The 19,402-nt window shown below is 40.5% G+C and overlaps 1 protein-coding gene across 2 annotated transcripts in view; it reads left to right on the top strand.

Moving 5' to 3' along the window:
- SELENOI (selenoprotein I) overlaps positions 1-19,402 on the top strand; it is a 48,581-nt gene that overhangs the window by 4,560 nt on the left and 24,619 nt on the right. For both annotated transcript variants that reach the window (XM_054475280.2, XM_054475282.2), the window contains exons 2-4: positions 14,198-14,266; positions 14,725-14,833; positions 17,039-17,113. In XM_054475280.2, the coding sequence (XP_054331255.1) occupies positions 14,198-14,266; positions 14,725-14,833; positions 17,039-17,113 (253 nt within the window). The remainder of the gene's footprint in view (positions 1-14,197; positions 14,267-14,724; positions 14,834-17,038; positions 17,114-19,402) is intronic.

The following is a 19,402-nucleotide window of genomic DNA, read 5'->3' as shown; positions in this document are numbered from 1 at the left end:
TTGAAATTCTTGTCTTCAAATAACTCAGTTTGTTGGCATGTGAACATGTAAACGAACAGTTATAAAAAGTTAATAAGTCCAGTTAGGCAAGTGCTGGCTGCTATGGAAGAGGAGAGGAGGCAGCTTCCAGGGAGTGGGAGCTAGAGTTGAGAAAGCCTTCAGGGGATGGAGGTGAAGGCAAAGCTCAGTCCAGAAAGATGAATATATATATATTTATGTTATATAGAGAGAAGGAGAGAGAGAGATGCTGCTCCATTTATGATGGGTTTCTGTTCCTGATAGACCTATTGTAGTCAAAAATACATTTAATACACTTAACCTACTGAACATCATAGCTTAGCCTAGCCTACCTTAAATGTGCTCAGAACAATTAGATTAATTTGCCTGTACTTGAGCAAAATCATCTGGCAGTGCAGTAGAGAATTGGTTGTTCACTGTTTTGTTTTTTTTTTTGGGACAGAGTCTCGTTCTGTTGCCCAGGCTGGAGTGCAGAGGCGCAATCTCGGCTCACTGCCACCTCCACCTCCTGGGTTCAAGCAATTCTCGTGCCTCAGCCTCCCAAGTATCTAGGATTACAGGCACGCACCACCACACCTGGCTAATTTTTGTATTTTTAGTAGAGACAGGTTTCGCCATGTTGACCAGGGTGGTCTTGAACTCCGGACCTCAGGTGATCCGCCTGGCTTGGCCTCTCAAAGTGCTGGGATTACAGGCATGAGCCACTGCACCTGGCCTGTTCACCCTTGTGATTGCATGACTGACTAGGAGCTGTGGCTCGCTGTGCTGCCCAGAATTTCGAGAGAATATCATACCTGTTTCTACCGAATGCGTGTTCCCTTTGCACCATTGTAAAGTTGAAAAATTACGAGTGAAACTGTCATAAATCAGACTGTACTACCAGGTTAAGAGGGGAGAAAGGCATTATGGAACAAGAGAGCAATGGAATGTAAAGTGATGAAGGCCTCAGGGTGTTTTCTGGGAACCACAAGAAGTTAGATAAGGTCTTTAGACATAATGGTGGAGTGGCAGGAGATGAGACTGGAGAGTGAGGTGGGGTGCTGTCAGAGGGGGATGATTTAATGTAAAGGACTTCTGGATTTGATCCTGTAGATAACTGTGTGGTTCAAGGACTGTTGGCATCAGAATCACTTTGGGAGGGTCTTTAGCAAATTCCTGGCTTTCTTTGGGAAATACAGATTGGATAGATTGTGGTTATTTCCATGTTTGACAAATACCTCAGGCCAGGTGCAGTGGCTTAGGTCTGTAATTCCAGCACTTTGGGAGGCCGAGGCAAGTGGATTGCTTGAGCCCGGTAGTTTGAGACCAGCCAGGACAATATGGTGAAACCCAGTTTCACCAAAAATACAAAAATTAGCTGGGTGTTATGGCGCGTACCTTTGTCCCAGCTACTCTGGAGGCTGAAGTGGGAGGATTGCTGAAGCCTGGGAAGTCAAGGCTGCAGTGAGCTGAGATCACGCCACTGCACTCTGGCCTAGGTGACAGAGTGAGACCCTGTCTCAGAAAAGAAAAAAAAGCCAAATATCTTAAGTGGTTCTTAGGCACATTATAATGCTATAGGTTTTAGGGAGCCACTGTTTAAAATTGAAATCTAGACAGGATCACATTTCAATTTTAGGAAGCTCACTCTGGCAGCATGTAGAAGATGGAGAGAGGTAGAGGTGATCTGGAGGCCTTTTAGGATGCTTCTGCATAAAACTAAGTTAAGAAATGTCAAAGGCCTGAACTAAGGGGTGGGGATAAAAAGGAAGGAGTAGGGATTCTAAAGATAGACGTCAAAACAGGTTGACCTGCACACTGAATTTAGCCAACAGTTATGTTTAATTTGGCCCACACTTGCTTTGTTTCAAAAATTAGTATCTCTAGCCGGGCGCGGTGGCTCACACCTGTAATCTCAGTTACTTTGGGAGGCCGTGGCAGGTGGATCACGAGGTCAGGAGTTTGAGACCACCCTGGCCAACATGGTGAAACCCTGTCTCTATTAAAAATACAAAAATTAGCTGGGCATGGTGGTGTGTGCCTGTAATCCCAACTACTTGGGAGGCTGAGGCAGGAGAATCGCTTGAATCTGGGAGGTGGAGGTTGCAGTGAGCCAAGATCGTGCCACTGCACTCCAGCATGGGTGACAAAGCGAGACTTCATCTCAATAATAATAAAAAAAATTAGTGTCTTTCTCATAAAAGTCCAGATTTCTGGATTCTCTTGAAAAAAAAAAAAAAGCAACAGAATATTGGACTATACTGGCCCTGAACTTCCTCTTGACAAGAATCAGCTGATGCTGAATAGTGCTTGCCCTCTTTTTATTTGCTCTCTAATTTGCCATTTCTCTACCAGTGCATATGCTTTATGCAAGAATGCTTTGTTCAGTTTGCCTGCCAGATCCCTGTGATCCTTTATTTGAAGATACAAGATTGGCAGAACATGGTGACTGACTAGCTGGAGGGGGTGTAGAGGGCCACATAAAAGACGGGGAGGAGTCTGGGATGACTCAGGTTCTGGTAGGATGACTGGGTGGATAGAGGTGGTAGTCACTGAGGCAGGGTTTTATGAAACAGCATACTGTTTTATATATATAATTAAAAAAAATACAATAGTGTTTTGCACAGGTCACTTCTCTTGGATGGGACCACATGAAAGTGTGGCTTATGGACTTGGAATTAAAACAAAGAAAACTTGTAAAGAAATCTCACTTGTGAATGAGTTGTCCTCTATTAGAGGACATTTCTGTAAAAATTTCAAAGATACGAACACTTTTCCTTTTAGAGCCTCAATAGAAACAGCATGAGAAATTCTTGATCTTTTGATTTTCATTTATTATGACTACAAGCTGACTACAATACAATATGTTAATTGTGGCCTTGCCTGGATCCATTACAGTTAATTGAAGCATAACTTATCTTTAATTGTACATTGGTCACCTTGACTAGATTTGGGGAACTGCCCTCTCTTCCCTGTAAGTACATTAATAAGGCTTGAAATGTATTCTAGTTGTCTTAGATAGTGATTTACATATGTCTGGCAGAAAGAATTATTTCTGCAGTTGGCAGAGACAAGAAAGATGGGTGGAAAACTGCAGAAGGGGAGAGATTCAGTGGTAAGAAGATGGCTACTACATTTTTAGGTGCTATTTGGAGGACACATCTTGAATTGGATCTTTTACTACCTTCTGAAATAACAGTTCACTGATGATGGCTTGTTTCTCTAACTGCTATAGTGCTTAAATATTAAGAAATTCTTTGCTAAATAAGAGTTTGCCTACTGCATAAGGGAAACTTGGGGAAAGGTGTTCCATTCAGAGACACCCGTGGGAACCAAGGCACAGAGACTGGAAAGACCCTGGTATGCTAGAAGCACAAGGAAGTGGTGGGTGTGTAAGTGACCAGGCCAAGCCTTGGGAGCTCAGTGAGGGAAAGCAATATCATCATAAATACTGAATAACAATAATAATGATAGCAAACATTTATATATTGTATACTCTGTGCCAGGCACTGCTTTAAGTGCTTTATGTGTATTATCTCATTTAATATTCACAACTGCCATCTGAGATAGAGGTACTATTTTCCCTGTTTCACCGAGACACTGAAAATTTAAGTAACTTGCTCAGGGTCCCACAGCTCGTAAGTGGTGGAGCTGAGATTTGAACTCAGGCAATCAGTCTGGAGTCCATGTTCTTCGTGCTATTCTGCCTCTCAAAACTAAGAATGAAGTGTAAACTCTGCCTTGTAGGTACTGGCTATTTGTTTTTGTTTTTTTGTTTTGTTTTGTTTTTTCGAGACTCTCGCTCTGTCGCCCAGGCTGGAGTGCAGTGGTGCAATCTCGGCTCACTGCAAGCTCCGCCTCCTGGGTTCACGCCATTCTCCTGCCTCAGCCTCCCGATTAGCTGGGACTACAGGTGCCCGCCACCATGCCTGGCTAATTTTTTGTATTTTTTTTTTTTTTTTCAGTAGAGACGGGGTTTCACCATGTTAGCTAGGATGGTCTGGATCGCCTGACTTCATGATCCACCCGCCTTGGCCTCCCACAGTGCTGGGATTACAGATGTGAGCCACCGCGCCTGGTGGTTACTGGCTGTTTTTGTATAAGATATATAAACATTAGAATAAAGACCTTCAATGGCATGCTTAATTGGATGTGTATCTATATGTATGCAGATGGGGAAAATGTAGTGGAAAAAACCTGATTTTGTTTACTCTTTCCCTGGTTTAAAATTATTAGTAGGGGCAAGTGGGCCTAAATTTACTAGTCTTGCATTTAGTTGAGTATAAAGACCATTTCATTTATGATTAGCTCTAATTGAGATAAAAGGCTTTTGATTAAATAATTAGCTTTTGGACTAATATTACGTTAAAGTTTCCACATACCAGCTGTGTGATACTTAGCAGGTAACTTAATCTAACCAGGTTTCCTCATCTGTGGAATGGAGTAGTACCTACCCCACAGGATAATTCTCAAAACTGAATGAGTTAAAATTTATAAGGTGCCTGGCACATAGTGCTGTATAAGTGCTGAGTAAATAAATAAAACTTGACATTTGTCATTCCCTGCACAAATGAACATTGGCTAGCATATAATATATCCACACTTATACACATCCCTGGTGGTTATACCAAGAGAAACTATTTTCAGATAGGAAGTGAAGGGCGGCAACGTAATGGACAGTTGGAAAGAGTAATGAGGAGTCTGTCTAGCTTGGGTCCCACAGATAGTCTTTGGCTTCAGATTTCTTCTGAAAAGTATAATCATATATAATAGCACAAGAGACAATAAATAATTTTTCTCAAATACTGCACCGTATTTAAGAGTCTGCAGTGGCTTCCATGTGTTTGATATCCAAATTCCTCAGCAAAGATTTCAAGTTCATTCACTAAATGACCCCTCCTTTTGCCGTATCTTCTCATCTTGTTAGAGCTTACTCTAGCAAGCAAACCTGTTTGTCATCATGACTTGCTTGTATTTGTCTCATTGCTCTAATTCTCTGGTCTCCTATTGCCACCCTCTTCTCTCTGACTTGTTAGATGTAAACGACAGTATTCACTGAAATTAGATCTCCTTGCTCAATGAGTCATGTTTTCTGTGGGCGTAGTTCTTCAAGTCTCTCTCTCCCCTTTTTTTTTTTTTGAGAGGGTGTCTCGCTCTGTTGCCTAGGCTGGCGTGCAGTGGCAGGATCACAGCTCACTGTAGCCTCAACCTCCCCAGGCTCAGGTGATCCTCCCACTTCAACCTCTCAAGTAGCTGGACTGCAGGCGTACGCCACCACACCTGGCTCATTTTTGTATTATTTTGTAGAGATGGGGTTTCTCCGTGTTTCCTGGACTGGTCTTGAAGCTCTGGGCTCAAGCTATCTGCCTATCTCAGCCTCCCAAAGTGCTGGCATTATTGGCGTGAGCCACCTTGCCTGAGTGAGCCAGCATTCCTGGCCTCAAGTCTTGTATTGATTAAAAGTACATTAAAAAACTTTTTATTTCTGTCCTAGGGTTAATTATCCTTCCCCCTACTTTTTTTGTATTTTAAGTTTAGTAATGTTTTGTTTTAATTAGAGATAAGATCTCCCTCTGTTGCCCAGGCTGAAGTACAGTGACATGTCATAGCTCATTGCAGCCTCAAACTCCTGGGTTCAAATGATCCTCCCACTTCAGCCTCCTGAGTAGCTGGGACTACAGGCGTGTACTACCATGCCTGGTTAATAGATAGTAGAGCATTACTTGGGGCAGTGGACTCAGTGTGATTACTAAGTTGTCCAGAGCTCAGTATTTAGTGCAAAGATGTGTCAGTTCAGTTTTCTTATTGGTACATAGAAGGGATTTAAATACATGTATAAAGGACATACTTTTAGGTCCAAGAAGGTGTTTTCATAGTTTTCCTTATGTTAGAGCCAATTTCTTTCTTAAATTAAGGGGGACTCATTTCTAATCTTCTCAAAAATGGACACTTCACAGCATATTTAGAAAGTATTTTACAAGTCATTGTACTGCTCCTAGACTAAACCCATAATTGTCACTTGCCTGATAAATTATAATAGTTTCTAACTGGTCTCTAGTTTGTACTTTACCCCCTTCAAGTCCATTTTCTACACCATGATCAGAAAGGTCCTCTTAAGATGTAAATCAGGATGTTTGTTGTTCTTAGAATAAAATCCAACTCCCTGTGGTCCTGCCAGGTGATGTCTGCCCGCCTCTCGAGTCTCATTTTATATCATCCTTCTATATGATGCTGGAGCTCCATTGGCCTTCCTTCAGCATTTCTGATACTTCTGTTGGTGGTCTTTGTACCTGTTATTGTTCTCCTGCCTTGAAGGTGTTTCTTGGCATGTATTACATCCCTCCCTCCGCACACACACACGTGAGTCATATAGTCTTTATTTTCTCTCTTTTTTCCTTTTTAGGTAAAAATTACATATAAATACTGTAATACATTAAGATCTTAAGTGTATAATTTACTGCATTATTACATGTGTATATACCCATGTAACCACCACCTAGCTCAAGATACAGAATTATTTCTAGTGCCTCAGAAGGTCCCCATCAGTCCCTCTCAGCAAACTACTGCTAGGACTTCTTTTGCCATAAATCAGTTCTGTTTTTGAACTTCATATAAGTGGAATCTATGAAAGCACATTGTCTTTAGCATCTGCCTTTCACTCACTATTGTGTTTCATACATTCTTTACCTGACTGCCTTCTCATCTAGGACTCAGCTTAAATGTCGCCTTCTAGAAGCTGCCTCTGACCACTCTGACTAGGCACACTTCCTGCTCCACTTGTTCTCTTCTTTTTTGGGAGCTGGTTACCATCTTTACTAGCCTCCTAAGGCTACCATAAAAACTACCACACACTGAGTGGCTTTAAACAACAGAATTTTAATTCTCTCATAGTTACGGAGGCTACAAGTGTAGAAAAACAAGGTATTGGCAGAGCCATACACCCTCCAAAAGCTCTAGGCAAGAATCCTTCCTTGCCTCTTTCACCTTCCAGTAGCTCCTGGCCTGCCTGGGCCTGTGGCAGCGTAACTCCAAGCTTGCCCTCCCTCTTCATATGGCCTTCTTCCCTGTGTTTCTGTCCCCTTGTCCTCTTCTTGCATAATACTCTGATAATTCCCTTTATAGTATTTATCATGAATTGTGTACATGTGGTTATTTTTTAAGGGGTGTGGGGAGCAGTGTCTTGCTTTGTTGCTGATATGCTTTGGCTGTGTCCCCACCCAAATCTCACCTTGAATTGTAGCTCCCATAATTCCCACGAATTGTGGGAGGGACCCGGTCAGAGAAATTGAACCATGGGGGCGGTTTCCTCCATACTGTTTTTGTGGTAGTAAATAAGACTTATGAGATCTGATGTTTTTATAAGAGGAAACCCCTTTCACTTGGCTCTCGTTCTCTCTTTGCCTGTCACCATGTAAGACATGCCTTTCGCCTTCCACTATGATTGTGAGGCCTTCTCAGCCACGTGGAACTGTGAGTCCATTAAACCTCTTTTTCTTTATAAATTACCCAGTGTCAGTGGGGCGCGGTGGCTCACGCCTGCAATCCCAGCACTTTGAGAGCCCAAGACGGGTGGATCTCTTGAGGCCAGGAGTTCAAGACCAGCCTGGCCAACATGGTGAAACCCCATCTCTACTAAAAATACAAAAATTAGCCAGGCCATGGGGTGCACATCTGTAATCCCAGCTACTCGGGAGGCTGAGGCAGGAGAATCACTTGAACCTGGGAGGCAGAGGTTGCAGTGAGCCGAGATCACTGCCACTGCACTCCAGCCTGGCGACAGAGCGAGACTCCGTCTCAAAAAAAGACAAAAAACAAAACAAAAAAAAACCTTTTATAGCCCAGGCTGGTCTCAAACTCCTGAGCTCAAGTGATTCCCCCACCCCACCTCAGCCTCCCAAGGCACTGGGACTACAAGCATGAGCCACAATGCCCTGTCTGTAATAGCAGTCTTGAGGGAAATATTTAGAAGGTCTACCTTGATTGGCATTTTTACAGAGACTTAAGTGAAAGCATTATTAGCATGACCAGATTTATATGCTGAGAGTTTTGGGAGGAATAGCTATTTCCTTGGATAACTAAGCCAGGATCAGAAGAAATCTGGAGAGGGCAGAAATGAGTTGACTCTAGCAAGATGAAATGTTAAAACTTTAGATGCAGTGTCACACCTGCATTCCAGTAGTCAACCTCATATTAGCATAGAGAAAGATGGCTTTGCAGTCCATGGGAGAAAGGCCTGAGGGGGCTCAGGTGACTGCAGTATGATTTAGTTGTCCCGGGAATTAATAATATCTTGAGCAGCATAAGTTATCAAGGAAGAGGGGCTTATAGTCATGTTCTGCTTCCTATTCATATACCACTTGAAATGCTCCTTTTGCCCTAGACCACATGTTTGTGTCGATTTAACAACAAATTGGATTGTCTGAAGCAGGGGTTGTCAAACTGAAGCCCCCAGTCTGCCTGTTTTTGTGAATACAGTTTTATTAGAACACAGCCAGGCCCGTTTGCTTACATGTTTTCTGTGACTGCTTTCCTGTTTCAAGCGTTACGTATTTGTTACAAAGACCATATGGCCCGCAAAGCCTCAAATATTTACTATCTAGACCTTTACAGAAAAACTGTCCAACCCCTGGTGTATTAAACTAGACCTAGATGATGAAGGAGACTGAAACCATGGCGAAAAGGAGTATAGGAACAGATGATGAAAAGATTTAGGTGTGACGGGGAGAGCTGTCTTCAAATATTTGAAAGACTGTAGTTTAGAAGAAAAATTAGGCCTGGTGTAGTGGTTCTTGCCTGTAATCCTAGAACTTTGGGAGGCTGAGGTTGGCAGATCACCTGAGGTCAGGAGTTCAAGACCAGCCTGACCAACATGGTGAAACCGCGACTTTACTAAAAATACAAAAATTAGCCAGGTGTGGTGGCGGGTGCCTGTAATCCCAACTACTCAAGAGGCTGAAGCAGGAGAATCGTTTGAACCCGGGAGGCAGAGGCTGCAGTGAGCTGAGATCACACCACTGCACTCCAGCCTGGGTGACAGAGTGAGACTCTGTCTCAAAAAAAGAAAAATTAGACTGCTTAACTTTGTAGAGCAAAATGAAAACACAGGATAGATGATATAGGGCAGGGGAGGATTTTGTTAGTGTATAGAAAAATTGTTTTAACTTTGAATTGGGTTGCTTCTGGAAGTAATGAGTTGGTGAGTTTTTTTGTTTGTTTTGGTTTTTTGGTGATCTGAGGCCTTTAAAATGAGGCCTGAGGACTGTTTTACGTCTTCTCCTAAATGAGGGTCAGATATACAATGGTGTATAAGGTTAGGCATCTCTGAGCTCTGAGGTTTTTCATGGAACGAGTCTATCAAACCCAGGCTGTGGTCCTCAAGCAGTTTTGAGGGCTCTAGCTTACCCTAGCCTGATAGACTGTAGAGCCAAGCAAGTCATGCCAGGTCTTAACTGGATTATCTACCTGGTTCAGGTTTCCTGGTGTTTGCCAAAATGTCACTCCAGTGGAAAATAATACCTTTAACAGACATTAACAAACCCAAATCTAGTCTCGCACCTTTAAAAGTTTGCATTTTATTTTTTTCATGAACATGGAAGATTTAAGTCATTCTTCTTCTTGTGGGTTCTTAAGACAGTTTAGAGTTTCTTTGTTTATTGTGAATGGTATGTGACCTTGAAAAATACTCAGGTGTGTAAGGCGAGAGCACAGAGTTTTGCTGCCTTCTATAATCTATTATCTTTCTTCCTGTTTGAACTCATCAGCTGTTATTGAATGTCAAATAATTGAAATCCAATTAGGTAAACTGGCCTTCTTGTGTCATACTTCTGATCTCCTGAAGTCGAAATTTCATGTTAAAGCTTCAGAATTTTAAAAGAGGAGCTTTTCAAGTCAAAATACCATTCCTTAAAGACATTCTTTTAGATTAAAGTTAAATTATGGAAAGCTGCTGAATGATAATGAGCAAACAGTTGAATTAAGAACATTGTACAGTTACTTTGTGCACTATATTAGGTATTCATGTGATATCTTAAACGGTTTTCTTCTGATCTGAACTTACAACTTCTGTGCTTTACGATGGATGGTGGACTTGAAAGGGGTGATTTTTCATTTTATTTGCCCTGCTGGCTATATTTCGTGGTTCTGGGTGCAGACTTTTGTGAAGTAGAGGAGTGTAGGGCCCTCCTACCTTGTCATTGGCAGCCTGTAGGGGTTCATATTGGTTCCTGGTCCTCAGGTCTGAAGACTTAAATTCAGGCAGTCCTGTCAGTTCAGAACTCTTTCATTCTGCACAGGCTCCGATGGAGTGATATCTATTACGGAAAGGCTTTGTAAACTGTAGACCATCCTGGCCGGCACGGTGGCTCACGCCTGTAATCCCAGCGCTTTGGGAGGCCGAGATGGGTGGATCATGAGGTCAGGAATTCGAGACCAGCCTGGCCAACATGCTGAAACCCTGTCTCTACTAAAAATACAAAAAATTAGCCGGGCGTGGGGGCGCACACCTGTAATCCCAGTTAGGAGGCTGAGGCAGGAGAATCACTTGAACCCGGGAGGCGGAGGTTGCAGTGAGCCAAGATCACACCATTGAACTCTAGCCCGGACAACAGTGTGAGACTCCGTCTCAAAAAAACAAAAAACAGCAACAACAACAAAACTGTAGACCATCCTACAAGTGAAAGTTGTAAGTTTAGTACATGTTTAGTAAGAACACTAGTAAAATTGCCCTCTGCTTACCCATGGGAGATACAGTCCAAGACCCCCAATGGATGCCCCAAACCAAGGATAGTATGGAACCCTGTACAGTAGGTTCTCTATATCTACAGGTTTCACATCCATAGATTCAACCAACTGTGGATTGAAAATATTAAAATAATAATAATAATAACAATACAACAAAAGATACAAATAAAAAGACAATGCAATATAACAGTTATTTACATAGCATTTACATTGTATTAGATATCATAAGTAACGTGAGATGATTTAAAGTATATGGCCGGGCGCGGTGGCTCACGCCTGTAATCCCAGCACTTTGGGAGGCCGAGGTGGGTGGATCATGAGGTCAGGAGATCAAGACCATCCTGTCTAACACAGTGAAACTCCGTCTCTACTAAAAATACAAAAAATTAGCCAGGCGTGGTGGTGGGCGCCTGTAGTCCCAGCTACTCAGGAGGCTGAGGCAGGAAAATGGCATGAATCTGGGAGGCGGAGCTTGCAGTGAGCCAAGATCGCGCCACTGCACTCCAGCCTGGGAGACAGAGTGAGACTCCGTCTCAAAAAGTATATGGGAGGATGTGTGTAGGTTATAGACAAATACTGTGCCATTTTATATAAGGGAGTTGAACATCCACAGAGAGTCCTGGGGCCAATTCCTCACAGATACCGAGGGGCAACTGTATATACTATTTTTTCCTATACATACACACCTGTGATAAAGTTTAGGCACAGTGAGTGATTAACAACAACAACTAAGAATAGGACAACTATAACAATGTACTGTAATAAAAGTTATGTGAATTTGGTCTCTCTCTCTCAAAATGTCTGTATGTACTGTACTTACCTGTTTTCCGACTCTGGTTGGCTATGGTTAAATTGAAACCTTGGGTAAGTAGGCGACTGCTGTACTAATATAAGTGGGCTCCTGCTGAGAGGCTGGATGCAACTTTAGAGTTTCTACCTCTGGCCATTAGAAGCAAACCACGTTGTCCATCATCATTTCTTTCTTTTTTTTTTTTTTTTTGAGATGGAATCTCGCTCTGTAGTCTAGGCTGGAGTGCAGAGGCGCAATCTTGGCTCACTGCAGCCTCTGCCCCCCCGGGTTCAAGCGATTCTCCTGCCTCAGCCTCCCAAGTAGCTGAGATTACAGGCGTGTGCCACCACACTCGACTAATTTGTTTTTCTATTTTTAGTAGAGACGGAGTTTCACCGTGTCAGCCAGGCTGGTCTCGAACTCATGACCTCAAATGATCCGCCTGTCTCAGCTTCCCAAAGTGCTGGAATTATAGGCGTGAGCCACACGCCTGGCCAGCCCATCATCATTTCTTAGTACTGTGTCAGATCGTTTGTCCAATTTATTTCATTTTAGTCAGGGTGGGTTGGAGAAATGGAAGAACCTCAGTCACGGAGTCTGTTGAATAAACATTTGGCTTACTGGCTGACTCTGCTAAAAGAGTCAAATGTATTTTAAACATTTTCTATTTATTTACTTCTTTGTTCCATCACACTTTTAAGTCTTGAAACACTGATGTATTTCTTGCATATTCATAAAACTTATTCAGAAAGAAATTTTGATCTTTAATTATGATTTTTAAAAATCAGATACTCAAATGATTACTACTTATTTTGTATACATACTGAATATACATAGAAAATATAAGCAAAGGTGGCCGGGTCCGGTGGCTCATGCCCGTAATCCCAGCACTTTTGGAGGCTGAGGCAGGTGGATCACCTGAGATCAGGAGTTCAAGACCAGCCTGGCCAACATGGTGAAACCCCGTCTCTACTAAAAATACAAAAACTAGCCAGGTGGTGCGCGACTGTAATCCCAGCTACTTGGGAGGCTGAGGCAGGAGAATTGGTTGAACTCAGGAGGTGGAGGTTGCAGTGAGCTGAGATCGCGCCACTGCACTCCCGCCTGGGTGACAGAGCAACTCCGTCTCAAAAAAAAGAAAAAAAAAAAAAGCAAAACTTTTTCAAGTGTGTGACTAGTATAATATGTAAATTTCAGATGGATGAATTAAGTAATATTCGTCCAGGTAATACTGTGAACCCTCAAGGAGGGTTTGAACTAGGCTAATATTACCTAGTTCAAGACTTGTCTATTACCAGTTTTGTATCCCTTCTTCCCCATACCTAGCAGTGTGTGTGTGTGGAGTGAATAAGTTATCAACATGACCCTTAAAGTTTTACATGTTTATGTAAGTCTTTTAAAATTTCCTTTACATTCTTATTAAATAGCTCAGTAACTGGAGAATAAGCTCCCTTACCATATGACCCTAACCTATTTTGTCTTCCTTTGCATGTTTATGCAATTCAGTATCCTGCTATACAGGGATCTGTCATTCCTTTGGTACTTAAAACATATGTAATTATAATAGCTAATACTTACATAGTACTTACTGTAGGTCAGTTCTAAGCACTTCACATATCTAATCCTTATGACAATCCCTTGAGGTAAGGACTATCATCTTCATTTTACAGGTGAAGAAACTAAGGCAGAGAGATTAAGTAACTTGCCCAAGGTCTCACAGCTAGCAAGTGTATCGTAATGGTATCAAAAGGAAACACAGATTCCTCTAAGTTGAGAGGGATGAAGGAGGTTGAGAAGGTGTGTGGTTAGTGTGTGAATGCATGCAGTGTGCATTTTACTGATCCTGCATAATAAGTGAGGACATGTAAGCAATATAAATTTCTCTGCTGAAACACCATAATGTAAAAGCTGATTGAGAGTGAAGGATGAGTCAGTGATTATCCTGGCGATTTGGACTCTTGTTGAGTATGTGCCAATGAAACAACCACTGTATGATTAACTCTGTGATTTGGGGTTGATCTTTAGACTTCCCCTGTGATAATATCTGACTGCTTGATAGTCTTTGCCTCATTTATGTTGCTATTCCAGTTTTGCTACTCAGATTAGGACATCATAAAAATAGATGTATTCTCCAGGTTATTTTTGTATTATTATTATTTTTGAGACTCGATCTTGCTTTGTCGCCCAGGCTGGAGTGCAGTGGCACAGCCTTGGCTCACTGCAACCTTTGCCTCAGCCTCCCGAGTAGCTGGGATTATAGGCATGTGCCACCATGGCCCAGCAAATTTTTGTATTTTTAGTAGAGATGGGGTTTCACCACATTGGCCAGGCTTATCTTGAACTCCTGACCTCAAGTAATCTGCCTGCCTTGACCTTCTCAAAGTGCTAGGATTATAGGTGTGAGCCACCATGCCTAGCCTGTATTATTTTTGTACTATTACTTTCTTTCTCCCTCTTTTTTTTTTTTTGGAGATGGGATCTCACTATGTTGCCCAGGCTGGTCTCAAATTCCTGAGCTCAAGTGATCCTCAGGCCTCAGCCTTTTGAGTAGCTGGGCTGTATGCATGCACCACTGCGCCTGGCTTTACTATTATTTTCATTTGAGAAATGTTATTCTGTTTACTAGTAGGCAAGGATTTACTCTGAATATTTTCTTTCATTTCTTAACAGTACAGTGCTGTGGATACCAATCCACTTTCTCTGTATGTCATGCATCCATTTTGGAACACTATAGTAAAGGTAAGATAATTAATATGCATGTACTTTTGTTTTAGTAAGTTTTAAAGATTTTCACCTGTTTTATGGAGTATTATAAATGCAACTCTCAGTTTCATAAGATATCTAGAGAAACTACCCTGCCCCAATCACAGTACCCCAAATCACATACCTTTTGATTTATCTTACTGTTGAAGTTTATACCCTGGGATTTGTCATTTTTATAAAATCCCTTTTAAAATTTTTCTAAAATAGACAATGTTATGATTATAGAAGTTTGCTGATTACAGAGTTAGTTAAAAAATAGAGGATGGAAGAAAGAATGCTAATGGAGATTATCGTTTACGTGTTAATGTCTATAACTTCTCCATATGATCTTTCAAATTTATAGCTTTTATTATGACTTCAGTTTGCATGTTGTAGTATATATTGGACAGAGATTCCTCTATTTTAATTATTTTATAATTATTTTGCAAAAATAGGTATTTCCTACTTGGCTGGCACCCAATCTGATAACTTTTTCTGGCTTTCTGCTGGTTGTATTCAATTTTCTGCTAATGGCATACTTTGATCCTGACTTTTATGCCTCAGGTAAGAATATTACTTTATTAGAAAATTTAAAATGTCTGAGTAGAGAAAAATGAAATGTGGTTGCTTATTTTCTGGTTTTGTTAAAATGTTCATATTTCCAAAAAATTTTGAATAGTATAATGGCATCATCTTGCCTATTGAATTAGATATGTTGTCTAAAAAAAGCAGTGAGGTTTTGGCAGATAAAGAATAATTGGGTTTACATGAAGGTGGAAAATTAAGACTCAAAACTTTGCCTAAAAATGAATACAAACAGGGTTCAGTTTACCTGTCAGCTCTAGGAATATCCCTTCTCCTTTTCTAGTCATGAAAGAAAAATCCCCTTTCTTCTGAAGGAAATGTGATTGTCTTTCCTTCTTCCCTGCATCCCTACTTGACTTGAATGACTCCTAGTTTCCTCTGAAAATGATACTTAGACCTTAAGTATTTATTGCTAAGTCTGGACCCTTATTGAGGAAGAGAGGAAGGAGGCACTTTTGGAGCCAGTGGTCAGCCTGCTTCTGCCCTCTGCTCCAACATCGTCTCTCTCACCCGTTTTATCTTCACTCTGTTTCACACCCAGCTTCTGCCCCAGGCCAAAGAATTGGGATGAGGAGGGAATAGTTGGAGACAAGTTTTGTTTTTATTGTTCAGTCAGTTGATTGCATTGAGAGGAATAGAAAGTTGGAGATAGATGGGCATTTTTTGCATTGTAAGAGAATTTTCCAACAGTAATACTTAGAAATGATGTAGTCAGGAGTGTTAGTGTTATAATTCATCTGTGTATGAGTTCAGCAGACTTTTCTGGACTGACCTGGAGAAACTGAGTACCACTGACAACATTGTTTTAGTAGAAAAATTTGGAGTTTCAAACACTTAAGACTTTTTTTTTTTTTTGAGACGGAGTCTCACTCTGTCGCCCAGGCTGGATACAATGACGCCATGTTGGCTCACTGAAACCTCTGCCTCCCAGGTGCAAGCGATTCTGCTGCCTCAGCGTCCTGAGTAGCTGGGACTACAGGCATGCACTACCATGCCCAGCTAATTTTTGTATTTGTAGTAGAGCGGGATTTCACCATGTTGGCCAGGCGGGTCTTGAACTCCTGACCTCAAATGATCCACCCGCCTTGGCCTCCCAAAGTGCTGGGATTACAGATGTGAGCCACTGCGCCTGGCCAAGACTTTTGATACTATAGAAATTCTGAATATTAAAAGTATACATATGCTGAACTTTACTGAAACTTTTAGCCATAGCTTCTGTACATGTAATAAAATGTTAATTGAAGTTGGAAATGCCAACTCTGAAGCATGAGAAGATCATAAAATACACATGAATAAAGAGTAAGATTAAATTTTGTTAAGCATTGTTTGGGTATTGTGGGCTTTTAAAAATTTTTTTATTTTTATTTTTATTTTTTGTATTTTAATCCTCAGGACACCCTAAAGAATGTGTCTTTGTAACTAGAAATACTATTTTCTTTGACAACTCTAAATAAGATTATTTACTTAGTTATTAAGAGCATCAAACATATGTAAATGTTACATATATCTCCCCAAATCATATAAGTTCAAGGACCAGATAAACCATCTGTTCCCAAAATATTTGGAAAATACAAGATGGGAGAGATTAAATGATACATTCAAGGTTACACTGCTGGTTGATTACAAAGCCAGGACTAGAACCCAGACTTTCTGATTCTCAGTTGTTTTGTCTTAGGGGAAAAAGTGAGCTCTAGATATTTCAGAATGATTCTGATGCCCAAATCATTCAGTTGAGGTGATCTATCTATACCCAAATTAAAAGGTCTTTTGTTTAGCTAATTAATAGTATAGGAAAGGATAAGGTGAAGGCTCAATACAAGTTTGTAATACAGTCATAAACAACAAGAATTAGATTAAATGAAATTAGTTTTTAAATTCCAAAAATATATTATTTTTCATTGTAGGCACATGAAAATTATTTATTTTCAAGTAAGGGTGAACACTCAGTCTTGAGTTACGATAAAAGCTCAAAATAACTGCTTACTGTTTGTGAGGGGCTGGGAAGTTGCTTTTTTGGTTTTATCAGTTTCCTGATATTATTTACCTAATTCGGGATTCAAAATATATTGTAAAGTACTTTAACTTCTAATGAACAAATAGCAGCACTTCTCACTGTCAGTATATGCTATGGTAAGAAATACTGTACTTAAACTGTATTAAAATCTTAGTTGCTTTCCTTTTCAGCACCAGGTCACAAGCACGTGCCTGACTGGGTTTGGATTGTAGTGGGCATCCTCAACTTCGTAGCCTACACTCTAGGTAAGGAATTGGTAAATACTTACTATAGTCAGTGACTGGTGAATCAGCAAGGATAGCCATGTATTAAAATAACATTTTCTCCTGTGCTTAATTCATTTTAACTAGAGTTTATTAGTATCCTGTTCAAATTGATAAATATGTTTTTGAGTTTCTCTACAAAAAATTTTGTCATTCATTGCGAGGGATTCACAGAATAAGATAAGAGTTGGTAAACTACTACTTGAGGGCCAAATTTGGTGTGTAGCCTATTTTTGTTAGTAAAGTTTTACTGGCACACATGTATGCTCATTCCTTTATATATTGTCTATGGCTGCTTTCCTGCGATAAAGACACAGTTGAATAGTTGCAACAAAGACTGTATGGCCTGCAAAGCCTAAAATATTTATCATGCAGCCTTTAAAAGATATTTACCAACCTCTGGAATAAGATGTCATTTTTGCTTAAGTTTGGGAAGCAATACTGTCATATGTAATAATTAAAAAATAGTATGATAGAACACAGTGGGAGAACAAATAAGGAAGTGATCAATTCTGTTTTGGTAGAGGGAATGGTCAGGGAGTGGGCGGGAGGCCTACTGTGCTAGACCATACTGTCTGTCCTGCCAAGAATGCTTTTCATTAGGATTATCTGCATGGCTTGTCCTGCATTCTTCTCTCCTTCCCTGCTTTATTTTTCTCCATAGCACTTAAAACCATGTAACATGTTATCTATTTACTTGCCTGCTTGTTTGTTATCTCCCTTTTCTAACTAAAACGTTAAGTTGTGTGAAAGTGAGTACTGCGTTGTTAACTACTGTATCCCCAGTATCGTAGACACTCAGTACATAGTTTTTAAATACATGTAAAATAGCAGACCCTGACTTGAAGTTGCTTAGATCTCTTCAGATAAAATGACTTGTTCTCATAAAACCAGCATAACCTGCTACACGATTAAATGCTGATATGGTAGATGTCATGCTGACCAGAGCTGCAAGAGTTTGGAGAAGGAAGAAATCAGTGACGTCTAGAAGAATTAGGGGAAAGCCTAGTTAAAAGCTACATATTTAGGCAGAGGTTTTTGTGCATTTGTTATTAAAGATGAGCAGGTCTTTAAGTGCTGCTGAAGGATTTGGTTGCCAAGGACTGCTGAGAGGAATAGGGAAAAGTTGAGAGTGGCCGTGAGCTCTGACTTTTGACAACACACGTAAGATCCTTTTGATGTACCATCTACTTGTTCTAGGCCCACAGTTTTCTGGCAAAAACTCTGGCCTGACATGAACTATTTGTTGCAAACCAGTCTTGAACGAACATGAAGCAGTTTATAATCTTTATTCTACCTAGTGTGACTATTCATGACATTTTGCTGCAGAAATACTAAGATGTTTGATCACAGGATGCTGCTCTATGTCCTACTGGGGAGTCTCTGATAATATATGATATATGCCCTGAATTACCTTTTTAAGAAAAAAAAATTCTAAAGCATATCTGGACCTCAGACTTGTGGAGATGGAATGGGTGTAGTGAGAAAATGTATAAAACCTAATTAATACATAGTTTATGAATTCAGTATTGTAGTAACTGCATAGGAGTTACATTGAAAATGGGAAATTGTTAAGCCAGTAAATAATGAGAAAAGACTTTCTGGGAATATTTTAGCTACTTCAGGGCAAAAACTTTCCCAACTCTGTATAACAGAAATCTGTAGTATTTGGATAGGGAGTTTGGGATTCATCTTTTCATATAGTCTTCAACAATATATTATGCCACAGACTGATCTAGGCACTGGGGAATATACTTTGGTGAGCAGGATTAACAGTAATTATAGGAGTTTTTAATTCCTTAATCTGAATTTTTTCAATTAGTCTAATTCTAATGCACTTAGTTAACAAAACTGTTTCTTTTGGGGGAAAAATTGTACAATTCAGTGAGACAGGCTGTCTCTAACAGGCTCTTCTGTTTCTGCCTGTAAAATGAAGGTGTTCCACTGTGCTTTATCCTAAACTCTGGCTTTCTCCTCATTCCCTTGGTAATGGTGATTCTCACTCTACAGTCTTAGTTAAGAGTCTCATGTTTATATCTAGCCCTCATCTGTGTTCTGAGTTCCTAATAAGTACCCTTGGATTGAGTTCCTTGACATTACCATGTGGATATCTCACTAACATTTCAATTTCAGTATCTAAAATTGTACTCTGCATCTTGTCTGTCAGTCTTGCTGCTTATTCTGACTTCCTTTTTTCTATTAACACTACCACTATCTTCGTTACCCAGAATAGAAACTGGAGATTCTCTTCTTGTCCTTAGGCCTTATGCC

This window comes from Pongo pygmaeus, chromosome 12 (assembly GCF_028885625.2).
Source record: "Pongo pygmaeus isolate AG05252 chromosome 12, NHGRI_mPonPyg2-v2.0_pri, whole genome shotgun sequence".
Classification (NCBI taxonomy): Eukaryota; Metazoa; Chordata; class Mammalia; order Primates; family Hominidae; genus Pongo; species Pongo pygmaeus.
The sequence above is the reverse complement of the archived record's forward strand: the minus strand, read 5'-3'. Positions and strand labels throughout refer to the sequence as shown.